The 18,529-nt window shown below is 32.9% G+C and overlaps 1 protein-coding gene across 1 annotated transcript in view; it reads left to right on the top strand.

The window, feature by feature from the left end:
* Positions 1-757: 757 nt before the first annotated feature.
* The window catches only part of LOC143229276 (prostaglandin E2 receptor EP3 subtype-like), a 64,952-nt gene continuing 47,180 nt past the window's right edge, over positions 758-18,529 (top strand). Inside the window, exon 1 of the mRNA XM_076461398.1 lies at positions 758-1,634. Within this exon, the coding sequence (XP_076317513.1) occupies positions 1,194-1,634 (441 nt within the window). The 5' untranslated portion in view covers positions 758-1,193. The remainder of the gene's footprint in view (positions 1,635-18,529) is intronic.

The raw sequence follows: 18,529 nt of genomic DNA on the forward strand, positions 1-18,529 counted from the left end.
GGTAACTATTAAACCTTATTAAAACCTTACTCAACTTATAATATTATTGGAACTTAGTTTCATGTTATTCAGATTCTGAAACATGGGTAAGTAATGTTTCATGAATGCCCTAAGATTGCTAATACACTTAGAGCATTTAAGTATTTCTACTGTAAGTGTTAATATTTCAGTAATTAGATTGGGTTTAACATTAGAATCATACTAAACAATCATCTTCAAAACATGTTGAAATAGCTGAATTAAGACGACTGAAGTATATTTTCTTTCGTATAGGACTCTAGTATCAATATGTAAATTTTATCTTAAAATCATACATTTTTCAACAATAATAACTCCTGGTACACAAATCTAACTCTTATATGAGAGAGTAATATGCAATTGGCATTTGATTTTTGATGAGTAAAGTAAGTAATATATTTTAAAACATCATTAGTACTAGAAAAGAACTGTATAAAATAAGTTGGCATAGGAGAAAGTAACACACAAAGAAGTAGTTAGCTACATTAACTAGTCATATGTACAGAACGTACGCTACGCGTCTGAATGTATTTAAAACTGAGCCACTGCTTGAATCATGAGAGTGAACTAATACTTCTATCTGACAAACTGAACCGATTTGGAAAGGTTGTTATTAAGTGCTGCCCTCTGACGATAGTGTTTAGAAATATGAACATCTTTAGATTTTCTACTTTTTTGCATGCTTCTCTGCGCAGGGCGTAAAGATTCGTTTAGTGTTAAGCTTCTCAGTTCTCGCGTCGTAAGTAGCTTAAAGAATTGCTTGTGAAGAAGAGTATACAATTTTCTCTTCTTTGCGCGATGTTGTTAAAATGATAGTGTTGTTACGCACAGATTATACACTTTACAACTACATTGTAGTTGACTCAAAGGTCAAAACTCGTTAGTTAAATTGTAGAACGGATATCATAATTTTACTGTGCATTGAAGTGGTCACTTCACTTGATAAATACCACGACAGTGTTATGTTGAATTACTATGGACATCAACTTGCTTCTTTAAACGTCATCCATACAGCCTGCAGATGAAGGTTGAGTGACTATGGGAGAGAAGCAAAAGTTCCATAGTTGAAGTTAAATACCACTGGTTCAACTTATTCACTTCCCGCGCTAAAATATTTTTGTTTCGAGTTAAACTTAAGCAAGTCTACTTTTTAATTAATAAAACTGATCATTGTGATGAGCAGTGAAGTCAATGTTACAGCGGTCATCTGGGACACCACACAATCTGCCCAGGATGGTCATGATGAGTTTGGAACGGATGAATCCATGCGACACCTGTCAACATTAAATCAAATTCTTATCAGTCTTTTGTACGTCTTCGGCGTTGGGGCAAATATTTGTTCTTTAATCCTTCTAAAGCGGGGAGAAACCCCTCGAAACCGAAAGCAGACGCTAATGGTCCGGTGTCTCATCTGGAATGACCTTCTTGCCCTCGTGGGATCTTTCTTTCTTATGTATGTGCAGCTTTATATCCTTTTAGAAGACAAAATCATTTCTCGATGGTTTTGCATTCTCCGGGTCCTCCTCCGGACTTTTGGTCTCTCTTCCGGCAGCGTAGCTACGGTTATGGCCGTAGAACGCTGGTTGGCTCTAACTAGGCCTTTCTTCTATCAACAGGTATGGTAGTGAATATATTTATTCCGCAAATACAAAATGATTTTTTTATCAAACATATTGCTATTTTGTCAACTATATATGTTATTTGAAGTAGTAGAATATCTTATATTGCAATGATTTAATACATTGACAACTCCTGATGACAAGAATATTTAATTTTTTGTACGTTTTCTCAAGGTACAATAACTGAATAGTTTTACAAATACTATGAGAAAATGTGACAGTTTTATCTTTACTGACTACAGATCATATTATTATAGATGTTGTTTCGATATCTTGAGTGGTGAGTAAAAGAATAACTGAACTCTAATAAAATAGAAGTCTGATTTATATACCACATCCTGGAAATGCAATGTTCCAGAGCAAAATTTGTTTAATGTTTTTTTATTAGTTTACGGAATTATACCTACCTAATAAAAACATTTCTTTTTCCAACCTCATGTGCATAATACAAAACAGGTAGCTATAGGTTTATAGGACTTGAGTATGGCACAGTTAAGTCTGGTAGGACTTGTCCTTGAAGCAAATGTTTTTTTATTTCATTTGTTTATGAAATATAGTTATGTACATCAGATAAAAATAATGAGCGTAAATTATGACATAAACCGTTAATTTGGTTGTAAAAGAGCAATAACAAAGAATTGACAAAAATAATTCGAGAAGATGTAACTTTTAGTAAAAAACGTAAAATACGCTTCCTAAATGCACTCATTCAACTTACAATAAAACTTCATTAGCGACCTCGCCACTTGTAAAATTTGGGATTACATATTTGTAGATGATCTATTCTAAAATTCAGTCACTGTAGAAAATTTATGTTGCATCGTAAAGCAGTGTAAATCTAGATTTTTAGCTCCAAAGTTGTCTTCGAGTACTTTTTCAAATTCTATAATTTTTGCTTCCGAGTACGGCTTTAGGGTTGGCATATCGGGCAGTGGATCCGAGGGTTCATAGTTTCTGTTCTGTTACTTTAAAAAATAAATCAATAAAAATTCGCACTATGCACTTTCTTGACCGTAGGTACGTTGCAAAAGTGACAGTTAAGTTATAATTAAGTTATATTTGTAATCTTTATTTATCACAAAGTTACTAAGGTTATTTGTCGACAGTTCTTATTTTGAACCATGCAGTCAGTAAGCAGTTGTTATTATTTTTAGCACAAACCTACATAATGAGCTATCTACGCTTGTTTCATCTTGAGGAACTAAACCCCTGAATATGGTATTATAAGTCTATAAACTCACCGCTGACTCACTGGCGGAGCTCAGTAGCACCCTACCACTAACCATCAAAACTATGGGACTGGCTGTTACACTTACAACTCAACCACAGCCTAATGTCTGCGAATTGTTTTCTGGTATCAAATCTGATTCTTCAGGTTAGAAAGTCATAGCTCTACCGTAGGTCAGAGTTTTCTGAAACTTAGCGCTGGCTGATTTTCACCAGCTTGCTTTCCATTTTGTCTAGCACTTTAAAATTAGGGGCGGATGGGAAGATAACCTTTTCATAGCATATTCAAAATAAACGAAGATATTTTGCTTTTATTTTGCTGAATTTTATATTTATGTTTCTATAAACACCTTAAGTTTATTTTTGTAGATATAATTTCTATATATTTCGTTTTTCCTTATATTTTTGCATATTTGAGCATTAAAAATTATCTTGTGCCCTGTTTTTATCTCTGTTATTGTGAGTGTTCTCTGAAAATAAACTGAAGCATTAAGGTAAATAGACTGATAATAGCATTCTTACGGACGGTACGCCATAAATAATTACAATTTTATTTCTGTTTTAACTAAGTGAAATGGAATATATTATTACCATATTTACAGACTTTATGTAGAGTTGGTGAACAACTGAAACCCAAAATCATTACGAAATACTCATAGGTAATAGTAGTATTTTATTGTTCAATAAATAAATAGTTTGCATATTAGCTTTTGAGTTATTGGATACACAAATTACATTGTAGATTAACACTAAAAATAGTTTGCTTGTTTGAATTAGATATCGTGTTACTATGTAACAAATTTTTTACTTTTTCTTGTTCATGGGCGGAAAGTGTTATTTCCCAATTGCTTATGCCTAAAGTAAATGGAAAAGACATAATTTTCTCTTCAAATTTTGCTTTTGTGACCTGGGAGGATATAACGAAAACATGATGGGAGACTATATTTAAGAGAGCTGATACGTGAAAGTGATTTACATTACAGTCGCAAATCTCGAAAAACCACTCACTTCTAAACATTTTTGTATAACTTTAGTAAAAATACATGTGAATCTTGATTCATATGTTGTTTTATTCAAACTTTATGTAAATGAAAATGTGCAAATTTGCCCGTTTTTACTTAGAAAATAGGTTTATTTCTAAATTTCATTATTCAGGTCACAAAAACAAAGTTTGAAGGGAATAATGGCCATTTTCTGTACTTTCACAACATAAGCAATTAAGAGATAACACATACTATCCAGGAACAAAATTTGTGTTACATAGTGTAATCAAATGAAGTTCTTAGATATCTTTATATATATTTTCAAGTATATTTATGCTTATTTTATAACTATAAGCTTGATACAAAATTGTATTTTCAAATAGAACCACTTATTAAATATTTGTACCATTGTAAGCTGCGATATGTCAGCAGTACTGTTCTGAAAAAAATAATATTATGAATGTGGTAAAAGCTACTTTCTTTACTATTTTGAGTCGTATCAATAAACCGTTCGTTCGATACAAAGATAACAATTTTACACGTGGAATTAAAGAGCACTTTCGTGTGACGTTGATTTCTCATAATTTTTTATCAATTTCCCAGCGCAGTCAAGCTCTTATTCGCCACATTTGAGGTAGTGTAATTGAATGACTGTTAAACTTGAAACGTTTATTCGACTGTTTATTCATTTAGACTCATTATTTAAGGTTCCCCCGTTGGGACAGCAGTAAGTCTATGGATTTATAATACTAAAATCAGAGGTTTGATTCCCCTCCGTTGACACAGCAGATAGCCCACTGTGGTTTTGCCATAAGAAAAATACATATACAAACACACAGGATATTTGGGAAGTCCACACGAGTTCCTCAAACTTTATTCAGCTATTTCTCATAACACTCTGTTTCGCCAAACATACGGACAAGTCTTCTACATCTATATACATTCGCTTAAAATGATTCCATTTCTGAACTTTTGACACGAGTATTTTTATTAGCTCTTTAGTTTGGCACGAATAAATGTGGAAACATTGCAACTGTGTTTCATATTAATTAATATCAGAGATTAATTTAGAACAAAAGTAAAGAATCTCTTTAACAGAAGACAGTAAAAACTTGGTATAGAACAGTTTTCACATGATTGGCCCTGCTGATCATTAGAGTCCTTAAGTTTAACGACCCTCAGTTATGCCTCTCAGTGGTACAGCATTACGTCTATGGACTCAGGCCGCTAAAAACCGGGTTTCGATACCCGTGATGGGCAGCTTTGTTCTTAATTCTAAACAAACAAACATGTATAGAAGATAAATATGGTTAAAATACCTTATAATTTATGTAAAATTCATATGTGTAAACATTTCAATAACGCGTATTGTTTGTTTGAAACGTTCGTATTTCAAGAAGTGTTAAGACTAGAGTTTAAGCTAACAATTTTTGTTCAAAGAAGAAGAAAGGTACATTACGGTCATTTGTTTTAGATCCAAAACTTCATAACCGTAACATGAACTTCATGTATTTCAATGCAATATTTTTCAGGTTCTGTATTCTTTTTCGCTACTGATCTACAAATAATGTTAATGTTTACTTCTTAGGAAAAGTAACGTATTTTGATTTGCCTGTTATAAACACACCATATTATAAATGTAGTGTGCTTATACCAGTTGCTTACACTTCAGTATCGTCATTTTTTAAAAATATAGTTTAGTTCAAAATAATAAGAACCTAGGGTAATTTGAAATCATTTTCGAGTTGTTAATACTAATTTTACCTTTGCGTTGACTTAATTATAGGAGCGTTATTTTACTTCCTCACTCTGGCACTAGGTTTTTATTTCTCTCAATAGGCTGTACAATTTTGTCGTACCACTAGCGTTAACCCTTAAACCATTAGGCCCGGCATGGCCAAACGTGTTAAGGCGTGCGACTCGTAATCTGAGGGTCGCGGGTTCGCATCCCCGTCGCGCCAAACATGCTCGCCCTTTCAGCCGTGGGGCGTTATATTGTGACGGTCAATCCCACTATTCGTTGGAAAAAGAGTAATCCAGGAATTGGCGGGGAGTAGTGTAAGACTAGCTGCCTTCCCACTAGTCTTACACTACTGAATTAGGTACGGCTAGCACAGGTGGCCCTCGAGCAGCTTTGTGCGAAATTGAAAAACAAAAACAACATTTAAATCATTTCTGTTGAAAAGAAAACAGTAAATAATTTATTACGTCGAATGGGTGAAGGATACGGTGGTAGTGATTATAATGTTTTTATAACCAGTGTATATATGTGTATTAAAAATAATCAATAACGACGTCTTATTGTGGGAATAATATGGATCACGAACTATCCTTTGATTGCGTTAACTTGAAACGAGCTGTCTTATCTTCTAGGTTTACCAAGGAGCGTTCTCAAAAATTAAAATAAAAAACATTTACAATATCATTAGGGGCGTGAGTTGTTCTTGTGGTAGAGTTCTGGACTGCAGAGCTGGCGGGCTTCCTACCATGTGGACTGTTTGGCATAACGCTGCTTTACCTCTCATAACCAGTTTACAATTAGAAAAAGAACGGGAGACTGTTTTGGGAACCTTGTTGGAAGTACACACATCAGATCTTTGCATAACTGATTTATGAAACATCCTGATGCTCTTCACAAAGCTTAAGTCACGTTTCGTGCACACTAATTTATAAATAGCACGTTTTGTAATTTTCTAGTAGATTTCATATATTTAAAAAAATCTACTATTATATAATATCATAATAAAATGCACTGTAATACATAGTGTAACAAAGCCAATAGTAGGTGAAACCACAAATAACCAAGTACTAAATTACTCGACTGAGCCTAATAATACACAGTATATAAAACTTAATATGAGACTATTACAACACATCTTAGTGTGTTACAACAATAAAATATATTAGGTTACGATACCACAAATAAACTTATTTTATATTGTCTCGCAGCCTAAGTTACTTCTAAATAAATATATTATATCATTCGAGAATCTAATGACACATCATATTACTATGTCAATTACAGCTGAAACTATTGTTAATTAATGAACCAAAACATTTTGATCATGATTTATTTTAGTCACTTGAATATCGATTTATTGTATTGCGTGCTTCTCTGTTTGTTTTATAGAATTATTTACAATATACTAACAAAACTTCGTGAGATATTATACCTAAAGAAAACCTACCGGTACGTGATAAACAGTAGAACCTAAATGCGTGTTATAACAGAACCTAAGCTAATGTGTAGTTTTATAACACAATACGAATACCTAATGGTGTGAATATGTGTGTGTTATTACCTGATAGCTTCATTTTCATCAAGTGCAGACGTAGGAGAACATTTCTATATCTGGCAGATTTGATACATTTTTCCTGAAATACGTTAAAGTTCTGACGTAGCACCTATTAGCACTCGTTGCCATGGTGATGAGAGGTGATTTTACTTAAGTCATGCTAGGGCCTTGACTGATGGGTACAATGTGGTTTTTATGTCCGTTCCGTTTGCTTGGTAATTACACTATGTTTAATAATAGAGTAGACATATGTGACAAATAGGAGGTAACTCATAACATTGCATCTTCAGTAGACACACGTGAAAAATAGAAAATAGCTCATATCACTTAACATTGCATTCACAGATTTCAACGATATCAAAAGTAAAGTGTTTGTCAATGTTATATTGAAACTTGCATTTTTATAGTATTAATCCAAATTTTATCAGGTAGATATGTCAAATGGAAAAATCGTATATCGTAATGGTAGTTCTGGTTCATATTGTGCGCCTCAGTCCAGTTGTTCATACACAGCAGAAAGATGGTCAAGTTATCACAGATAAACATCATCGAACCGTGTAGCATGACATAGCATAGATTATCATAAAGACAAAGGTCATAAAGTATTCTTATATCATGAAATTTTTGGAATATAATATACAGTTTTGATTTCGAGGATTGGATGGTGATCTCCTGAGGAGAGTTTAAGTACTTTTACATTTTCTTAAGTAAGAAGTAGAAGGTGATCTTATAGTGGGTTTATCGTGGTATCGATGGAGGTAGGGTCTTTGATTTTTTTGTACTTTGTTCTGAAGACAGTGGTATATAGATAATATGTTAGGAATTTGTATGGTTTTGGCTGGACTCGGGGTGGAACAGTTTTACTTATATAACACGGTGGCTTGGTTATGAAATGAGTAGCCGTTTACAGTAATGAAGGATGGTACCTTACATTAATTTAAAATAGGATGAAGGAATTCCTGAAAAATAAAAAAAATAAAATTTTATCTTGTGTTAAATTAGGTACAAAAGGATATACTTGGGAACCAAATAATTCTTTACTGTTTTTAACTTATACTCTTACAAAACCTTAAAGGTTAAGTAAGCTAATTTAGTTAGTTATCATCATTAGATTCCATCAATAGGGCCGCAATCGCTTGCGGATTCTTCAACAGGTATTTTAAGTGAGTAGGTTGTTAGCCCACTGCACCGAGCCGTCCCTAATTTAGCAGTGTAAGACTAGAGGGAAGGCAGCTAGTCATCACAACCCACCGCCAACTCTTGGGCTACTCTTTTACCAACGAATAGTGGGATTGACCGTCACATTAAAACGCCCCCACGGCTTGGAGGGCGAACATGTTTGGCGCGACGGGGATGCAAACCCGCGACCCTCGGATTACAAGTCGCACGCCTTACGCGCTTGGCCATGCCAGGCCAACTAAGCTAATTTACTGAACACAATTAGAAGTCAAAGACATTGTGTTAATTTGAGTTAAATTGTGAATTACTAGTAATAGAACACTTGTTTGCATACGACATCTCGGATTCAAATCTGCAATGAGGAATATACATTGTAGAAAAATAAATCATTACAATACTGAGACAATTTTACTTCGCTTACTACAAGAAAGAATCAGACACAGAGAAGTAAACTGATGAACTCTTCAAGAAATATCAAAAACGACTTGGAACAGAAACAGTCAAACAACTAACAGTATACAATATAAACATTCCATATACCTATGTTCCATTTCAAATTAACAAACGAGACTACCTTTCCATCCTATAGTTAACTGTAGAGATTTACCATGCCATCCTTTAACTGAATGTCTTATAGATATCGCATATTAAGAACTCGGTCTACTTGTAAGAGGTTATAAAAACAATCTTGATAACAACACAAGACAATGAACAGCTAGCTTCTTTATTATCGGATGAACTTCTAACCTACTGCAGATACTCCATGAACAGTCTAAAACAGTGGTTCCCAACCAGGGGTGAGAGATAACGTTCCAGGGAATGCGAGATAACATTTGTTTTGGCCACCTTCACCTTTATTCTTAAATAAATAATTATTGTGAAGGGTGTGAGAACATATTAAAATTTTTAGAGGTGCGGGGCATAAAAAAGGTTGGGAACCACTGGTCTAAAAGAATAGAACTTTTAAAAGAACGCCCCAACCGAAACTCTCTACTTACATCCTTCTGTATCAACATGGTTAGACGTGGCTAAAACAATAGAAATTTGAAAGAACGCCCGGACTGAAACTTTCTACTTACATCCATCTGTATCAACATGGCTAGACATGGTTGAAACAATACAACGTTTACAGAACGCCCCGACTGAAACTCTCTACTTACATCCTTCTGTATCAACATACATATAGCTAGATATGGCTGAAACAAAAAAGACTAACAAAAGTTAGTATTTATGAGCATAATAGAAAAACCAATATATTTGCAAAAGCCTATTACCCCAGAAAATATCGTACTATGAAAGTGAGCGATACTAAACTGATAGGAAACGAACCATACAAGAGTAAAACAAAGACGGAAAAGTCTTCTACGTCCATCTAACTGATACCTGTCCATTAAACATGGCATAGAAGTCAGCAGAACCTGAAAACCCTCTGAAAACATCATTACAACGCCATAATTTATTAAAAAGTTTATTGTAGTTGTATTTCATGTGACGTATTTTATATATGTTTTAGAGATTAAAATATTAAAATCATAAACAAACTGATTTCGTATAGCGTACGAGAGTACAACAAAAGGGAGACGTACTTCAAAATAACAAAGAATCAGGCTATTTACTATAAAACACAGACATACTTCATTGCAGTAAAAACTAGGATAACTTTCATTAATTACACTTGACTTCATGATAATAAAAATCATGTTAATTAATGTAAAATGAAGACATACTTTATAACAGTATATAATCAGGTTAATTTACTGTAAAAGAGAAACATACTTAATGATTAAACAGTTTGGCTGATTACTGTAGAATATAAACGTAGTTTTTGATAGTAAAGAATTTAACAGCTAAACTAGAAATATACAAGAATCAAATAGTTAATAATATGTTACAAGTTTCATTTTGTAGTAGACGTTTAATTTCCCAGAAGATATATATATCTGTCTGGCTTTGAAATATCACTAAAAGGTAAGAATACAAAATATAAATGTTACTAAGCAAGATATCAATCAATACAATTCATCTCTAGTTTCGTAGCGTGTGTTCTGTGCTAGTGTACGGTTACAAAATGCGTTTTATGGTACTCCACAGTTATAAAATGGAACTTTAAATATACACAAACTAGGAAACACCAAAAAGAAATCACCAATCTGACTGTTCAGTTCAGATTTTTCTAGGTTATAAACAGCATGAAATCTTTAACTTATGACTGTTTTTTTCTGTCACATAATCAAATGAAAATACCAGATGTTCATAATTAAATTAAATTCAAGTAATGTGTATTGAACATTGCAATTACAATTTGTTCTAGATTTGGAGTAAACTATACAAAATGATTTTAAGAATTGCCATCCCAAGTTAAGAAAATATCACAGTCTCCTCAGTTATCCTAAATTGATATGACAAACAAATCTATATTTAAGAATGTATATAATCACTAATCAAAGTTTAACTCAGTAGCAACCACCTCAGACTCTTGTGTTACTTTTATCTGATCAAACAATGCGATTTGACCGTCAACCCTATAGTGCGTGTATTATGTCAAAGTGAAAAGTACGTTTTTGTAGCAACAGGCCTGGAATCGGGAATTCTCGTATTCACAGTCCGAGTACATAAACTACTGTTCTACAACAAGAGACAAAGGAAATTGCCTAAGAAAATATTACAGTTTCCTCACTTATCCTAAATTAATATGACAAACAAATCTATATTTAAGAATGTATATAATCAGTGATCAAGGTTTGATATATAGGATTATTGCAATATTTTAGTTTTAGAAAGTAAATCAAAATTACTTCATGAACCAATTGTACTCAAGTTAGTAAACGCTGTTTCTCTATGTCATTATATTTTTAGAAGTCAAATAAAACTCGACATGGCCACGTGGTCAAGGTTCTTGACTCGTAATCTAAGAGTCGCTGTTCTGAATATTTGTCACACGAAACACGTTCGTTCTTTTAGCTTTGGGGATGTTATTATGTAACGGTCTAATCCACTATTCAAAAAAACAAACAGATGTTACAAATAATTCAAAATCTCCATTTCACAACCTCGTAATAAGTTTTATTTGTTTATTTTGAAACAGACGATATGATTTGCTAGATTTGAAGATACATATCTATAACACAGTAGCTAAAAGTATAATAATTCATATTTATGACAAAGCTACTAAGCCTATCCTCTGTCATCCTAATTTTCAACTATTAACCAGAAGGGAGGTGACCAGTAAGCAGCATCCTATTACCCATCGCTTGTTTGTTTAGAATTAAGCACAAACATACACAATGAGGTATCGGTGCTCTGCCCACCACAAGTGTCAAAAACCAGTTTGTAGCGGTGCAGATCCGCAGACATTTCGGTGTGCCACTCTGAAGGGGCTACCACTTACACTAAGACTGGCTATAATTCTCACAACTGAGCCGCAGCTTTAAAGTGCAGGAATTATTTCGTTGTATCGAACGATTCGAACTGATGTATAGCTGTGAAATCCCTAGCTCTACAATATGGTCAAACTGTATTCCTATAGTTCTTTAGTTGAACGCAAAACTACACAATGAGCCATCTCTGCTGTGCCAATCAAGACTTCAGAGTTCCTAGTGTACCACTAGAAGGCGTCCCTACAAATGTTATAAACTTTGATAACGTTACTGTATTGCTATGAAAATCGTATGACTCATTTAAACCACTGTTATAAAAATAATAGCGACTTTTTAATAATCTGACTTCCATTTCTTTCCAAAGAGAAGACGTTAATGAACATTTCTGTACCAGTTTCGGCTTCGACCATCCTATTTAGACCCGAGATAGGTATCCTATGATCATGGCGAGCCAAAACTTATAGATAATGTTCGTCTGATTCTGTTGTAAATGTTGATTTCCCTAATTCGTGTATCTGATTAATTTTTACCTTAAGTTTTTGAAATTGGTTCCAAATTCTACAAATGACCTTAAGACACTTTTAAGAGACAGCGTGCTATGATTTTTGAGATTTTGCCATGTGATTAACCTCAAAATATGTTACGCGTTACTTATAACTGAATCTTTTAAATAGTACTTTTTGATTTAAAAAAAATGATTATATATTTCCACATTTGTGTATCAGTGTGTGTGATACTTAACTAGTCTATTATTGATCGCTAATGCATAATAAAATTTCAAAGCTGAATATATAATAATACTACTCAGGAAAGATTTACATTCAAACGTATAGAAGACATCTATAGTAAATGGGAGTGAAATTTCGTCTTTCATCGGAAATATTTATAAAATGCATCTATTAGAATAATCCCATTAAAGCAAGTAAAAATTAAAAACACTAATTAAGAGCGTTGAAAGGATAAACAGATTAAGCAGTAAAAAATAACATGCTTAAAGCAACTTTTATTTTCATGTTAAAATACCTTTAAAAAATACTAAAGGTCAGTAACTGCTCTATAGGGCTGTTGAAGTACATACTTCACGATGTCGGCCGATATCATCCAGAAAACACCAAGCTGGCATCGGTATAGTGGGTTTGGTACTATTGGGATAAATCGTATAACTGTATCATCAGTTAGTTTTTAACTTTAGAGGATAGGGTTAAAAACAACAATTATATGTTTAATTACATATTAAACAATCTGTAAACGTTTATTTCTATCTTTCGATAGAAACCATGAAAGATGATAGAAATGTCTGGGTGAGAGATAGATGTAACTTTATACTAGCTCTTACGACACACACAAAAAATATTCAAACAAATTGAACTTTCTTTTCAACAAAATTTTGTAATTTAGATAATTTAATCCCAAGTTATCGTAACATGATATTCGTGGATTCAACAAAAACGAAAAACAGAAAGTATCTGGAAATCTTTAAAGAATATTATGATACGTTTCATCATTGGAAAGAAACATTTTTATTGGTTGGATTTGAAATATTGAGCCGTGAGTGGGTGTTTTTAGATTGAAATATATTTATGTTTGAACGCTAGCACGACATTGAATGTTATGATGATCAATCAGTCCGTGATTTTATATTTATTTATTTATTGTAACATTTTAGCTTCGTGTTATGTTTGGGTTGTACATCCATTTTATTGAAAACGTCTTTCTGAGAGTTGTACTTCAGACGTCGGTTGAAACCCAAGCTGTTCAATCGTGAGTTATCCTGAAAGCAACAAAGCTTGTATAACTCTTCAAAATGGGGATACGTGTATCAGTATATAACTCCAAGAGATATGACAAATAAATCCTTTTGTATTTAGCTCCAGCGTGTTACGAAAGATGGAATAAATAAAATAGTAATATTTCACTACGCATGAAATAACAAATAAAAAAAGCTTTAAATGTTAACTAAGGTATTTGAAAAGCAAATCAAATATAAGCGTCATTGTTCAATTGCTTTACAGAGCAACAGACAGAAGAAATAGAACTGTCAACATTTAACTTCGGCATAAAGAAAATGGCACAACACATAGAAACGTCAATGTTTAGCTGTAACAGGTAGCAAAGAACACAAAAAATGACTTTCTGTAGGTTTAGGTCTGATAGACAAAGGCAAAAACAGTTGAAACCTTTAACGCTTAGTTACAACAGGTAGCAATAGACACAACAAATAAACCGGTATTTAGCTCTAATACTTAACAAATGATACAAGAGGGACAACATTTAAATCTAACAATTAGTTCTAATATGTAACAAGAGATACTTAAATAAACCATTAGTATTATCTCTGATCTGTGACCTACGATACGGTTAATAAAACCATCAGAGGTTTACTGCGATACACAGCGAGGTGCACAACAAGTTAAGCCTTCAAAATTAATTTTAAAGTAGCAGGAAGAATTTTTTGTTGAATTTCGTACAAAGATACTTTGATTACTTTTTGCTAATGAATAGTGGAATTAACCGTCACATTATAAAGCATATATGGCTGAAAGGGTGGTATAACTCAATTCGGCGACCTATAGATTGTTAGTTATATGTTATAATCACGAGATCATGCCAGACACCAGACGGGAATAGGTCTAGGTATAAGCTTTCAGTGTGTTGCTCCAATATGTTGCAAAAAAGTAAATAAAACCAACAGTATTCGATACCATTTGCCATTAGAAACACTGGTAATACAAAATCATTGCATTAACTAATCAGTTTAAATGTATTGTAATAGGCCATTGTTTTAATCACGAATATTTCAAATAGGTGTATGTAAATTTTGCAGTGTAAGACTAGAGGGAAGACCGCTTGTCATCACCACCCATCGCCAACTCTTGAAATATTTGACAAACAAATAGTGGGAATGGTCGTAACTTTATAACACCCTCACGACTGAAGGGGCAAACATGTTTGGTGTGACGAGAATTCAAACCCGTGACCGTCAGGTTACGAATCGAGCGCCCTAACCATCTGGTCCTTTACAAAGAAATAAGTTTACCTCCATAACGCTACTACAAGAATAAAACATAAACTATGCAAATAGGTGTCCTAAATATTCGAACAATTATTAGATGCATTGTGAAGACTAAAAACTAACATAAATAAGTCTCGTACAAGAGCGTCAGATATCTGACACTAAAAACCAGTTTTAAGGTCAATTGCTGTTACTTTATAAATGACTACTGTATTAAAAGTACAAAAGCTCTAAACTCGGCTGTATACTATTGAAAGCCAATGAAGAGGAAAGAAACATGTCCTCTACGTAAGTTAGCGTCTGATGATTGCTTTCTGATTAAATACATATCAAATACAAATGTTATTTAGGTTTTTAGTTAAATGTCTTGTAAACACTGAAATATAAAATATTGAAGTTAATTAATTCAGGTTGTCAAGGAATGATAAATATTACTATTTCACATTCCTGTTAATCCAAGAGTACAGATAAATCTGAGATGTCTTCTCGAAAACAAATGTCATTTTAATTATGCTTTGCTATCTTATTTATGAAACAAACATATTTGAATAAATAATTAAATTGGCAATGAAAACAAAGCAGAGAAGCACTGAGATATTTTAAAAGATTAAATTTTGTGTTAAAATACAAACAATTGATATAAAACAAGTAAAACAAACACCAACCAGAACAGTATGGAAAAACCAGTTCTATATTATGCTCACATCTTGCTTTTGGTGGAACGCTATGACAAATCTTTTTCGTCTATAAGATTGTAAAAGTTTACTCGAGATTCCTCTGTTTTCATTACTCGTTTATTTACTTTATCAGTGGACACAGTGACAAAAGGAACGTGAGGAACAAACATCTGCAATCACATAGTTTACGTCCATGCGCTAACTTTGTTGGGTGAAGGTAATTAGAAGACAAGAGTCTGCCTAATACCTCCTTACTAGCCATGATAAAATCAATAGTAGCGTTAACTGTAACACGATTTAATATAGATAGACCTGCTATTTAAGCTCTACAGACGAACAGTTAACGAAGAAACTAAATCAGTAAATTCCAGGTTGTTTTTAGAATCTCTTTGGCAGCAAAGGTCATAAATGTCGCTTTAGAAAGTGTTGCTAAAATAGTAACTCTTTAGTTTCCAAAAAGGCAAACGAATTTGACCAAGGTAATCGATAAACATCGGAAGCTACGGGTGTTATAACTCTAACAGTGTGGCCAATTCGGAAACCCAACTGTTGTTTTCTTGTTAATGCAGAAAATTTATAACACCTTATAGTCTGAAGCACAACTCTTGCAATAGTTTCTATCGATTTCTTACATTAAGCCAAGCTCACCGAGGCACTTTGTATAATCAACATAGAAACTGGTACGGTCGTTTTCACTGTGGAAGTTCCTGTGATATGGTAATATAACAACCAACCATCCCAACGAACACTTTTATAGCTGAACTTAGTTCGGTCATGTAATACCTAGTAGGACATAATACCACAAGAAATACACTCTTATCATAAAAAAACAAAAATAAATACTTGACTCTGTCATAACATGTCTTACTAATACAGTGTAGGGCTATTTCTAACCACTTATTCGTGAAACTTCTCGCTATTTATCAAACTATCTGCCGATATGTCCATTTATCGTTTGCACTCTCTACATCTAACTTTCGTTTCAAAATTAATAAACAGATATAAAAATGAAGTAAATATGTGATATAAAATGTTCCTGTTTTATAAATATGACACTATTCAACACTAACACTGCCATATTTCATCCCGTCTTGTCTGTCGTATCTTTGATATTATGGTGCTAATTATCCTGCTTTATCTCATATCTCTCAAGTTAAACAAATTAAAGCTTGCTGTTGTATCGATTCACTATATATCAATAATCAAAATGTCAACAAATCCCATGTCTTATACCGTGGAAACTTTCCCTTTAATTAATAATTGTTTTGTCTGGTTAACATAAAAGTAAATAACCATGATAATATGATAACAGGAGACTGGATTGTGAAAATGTAAATAAATAAGTGTTGACTTTCTGGGAGCATGATTTAATCTGTATATTTTATAACTCAAAGAAATTAAGTGCCAATTAGCATATCAACAAGTGTTAGCCAACCAATTAATATTTTGAAATTTTCTGAACAGTTTAATTAGTGTGTTATGTTACATATTATGATTTATCCCGGAAGAGTGTCTAATTTTTATGTTACGTATTATAATCTAGAATAGACTAAAACTCAATTAAATTTTTATTTAGATTTAGAAGTAAAATAAATATTGAGAAGTATCAAATTTATGTTGTTTGTCAATAAGATTGATACACACAATTTCCTTTATAACACAAATATATTTTAATATACAAACAATAATACAATTTATAATAACGGATATTAGAAATAGTTGTAACAAATAATGATTTATATACAAACGTTTTACAAACTTACAAACAATACTGAGTTCTTTATCTGGTGTGGAACTGAATAATTTATAGATGGTTCACGATGAGCGAATTAGTTTCGACTTGATATCAGTGCAGTTCACTTAACGGGTAGCCAGCCAGCTCTATAATCTTGGCTGATCTTACACTGTTTACAAGCTGATTTTTCAACAACAAAAATATGTAGTGTCTTCATAGAAATACTAACGTCCGAAGTTAATTCACTGAAATTAAACGGTTTATAATTGTCAAAATCTATAAATTTTCCGAGTCAAATATCTGTAATTTCCCGATTGACAAGCGTTAATTATCGTTATCGATTCCGAGATTCATCGTATCCCAACTGTAGCAAACCAACAACAATATAGTGTCTCTCGGCATGTCGGTTTATAAACGAATATTTCATTTGACAACAATACACTATTGCTTATGAAAATACACATTTATTGTTGATTCTTACACGCGAGAATTTTTTACAAATTTATAGCATAGGCGGAAATTTCCAATACACATTTAACAATATAAATTACATGAAAATATAAATATAACTTTAACTTACATAAATGTCCGTTACAGTCACTACGTACTTGCAAATTGTATCTTATTTATACTAGAAAACACAATCTTATAGAATTTGTTAAATTGAAAGAACATATTGTTTTACTTTTTTCGAGAAACAATTCTCAGAACAGAGTACTTCTTCAGTAATCAGATAATAAAATAAAGGACAGAAGCCACAAAGACGTTTTTACGGTGTATTCAAGTGAAACTCATATTCATTACAGGAATTGAATAGATCCATTTAATAACAGGAGATCTGGAAAAATATTTACCACACAGAAGTTTTTAGCTTTTCTGAATAACTGAAACTGTCCAAACGAAATAAATAAACTATAGAAAGTCTAACAAATAAATAAACTATAGAAAGTGTAACAAATAAATAAACTATAGAAAGTGTAACAAATAAATAAACTAAAGAAAGTGTAACAAATAAATAAACAATCTTTATTAAATCACAAACACAATGTGTGTATTTGCTTGTTTGACTATGAATGGTTGCTTCTACTGCATCAAAGATAAATTCTAAAGAACTGGCCAGGCCGATATCTTCTAACAGACTTTTAGACTTTATTCATAACTATCACAAAATAGCTAGTGCTAACCCAGTGACCGGTCATTCTCAATGCAACATAAGAGTGATTGTAACCTCGAGGTATCACTTGACTTACCACTGGAGAACACTGCTGACGACATCTTTGCACAATGCGTTTGGCGTTAAGCACAAAGTTCCACAATGGGATATCTGTGCTCTGCCAACCACGGGTTTAGAAACTCGTTTTCTAGCGTTGTAGATCCACAGGCATACCACTGTGCCAATGGAAGG

The sequence above is a fragment of the Tachypleus tridentatus genome, chromosome 10 (genome assembly GCF_004210375.1).
Source record: "Tachypleus tridentatus isolate NWPU-2018 chromosome 10, ASM421037v1, whole genome shotgun sequence".
Taxonomy (NCBI): domain Eukaryota; kingdom Metazoa; phylum Arthropoda; class Merostomata; order Xiphosura; family Limulidae; genus Tachypleus; species Tachypleus tridentatus.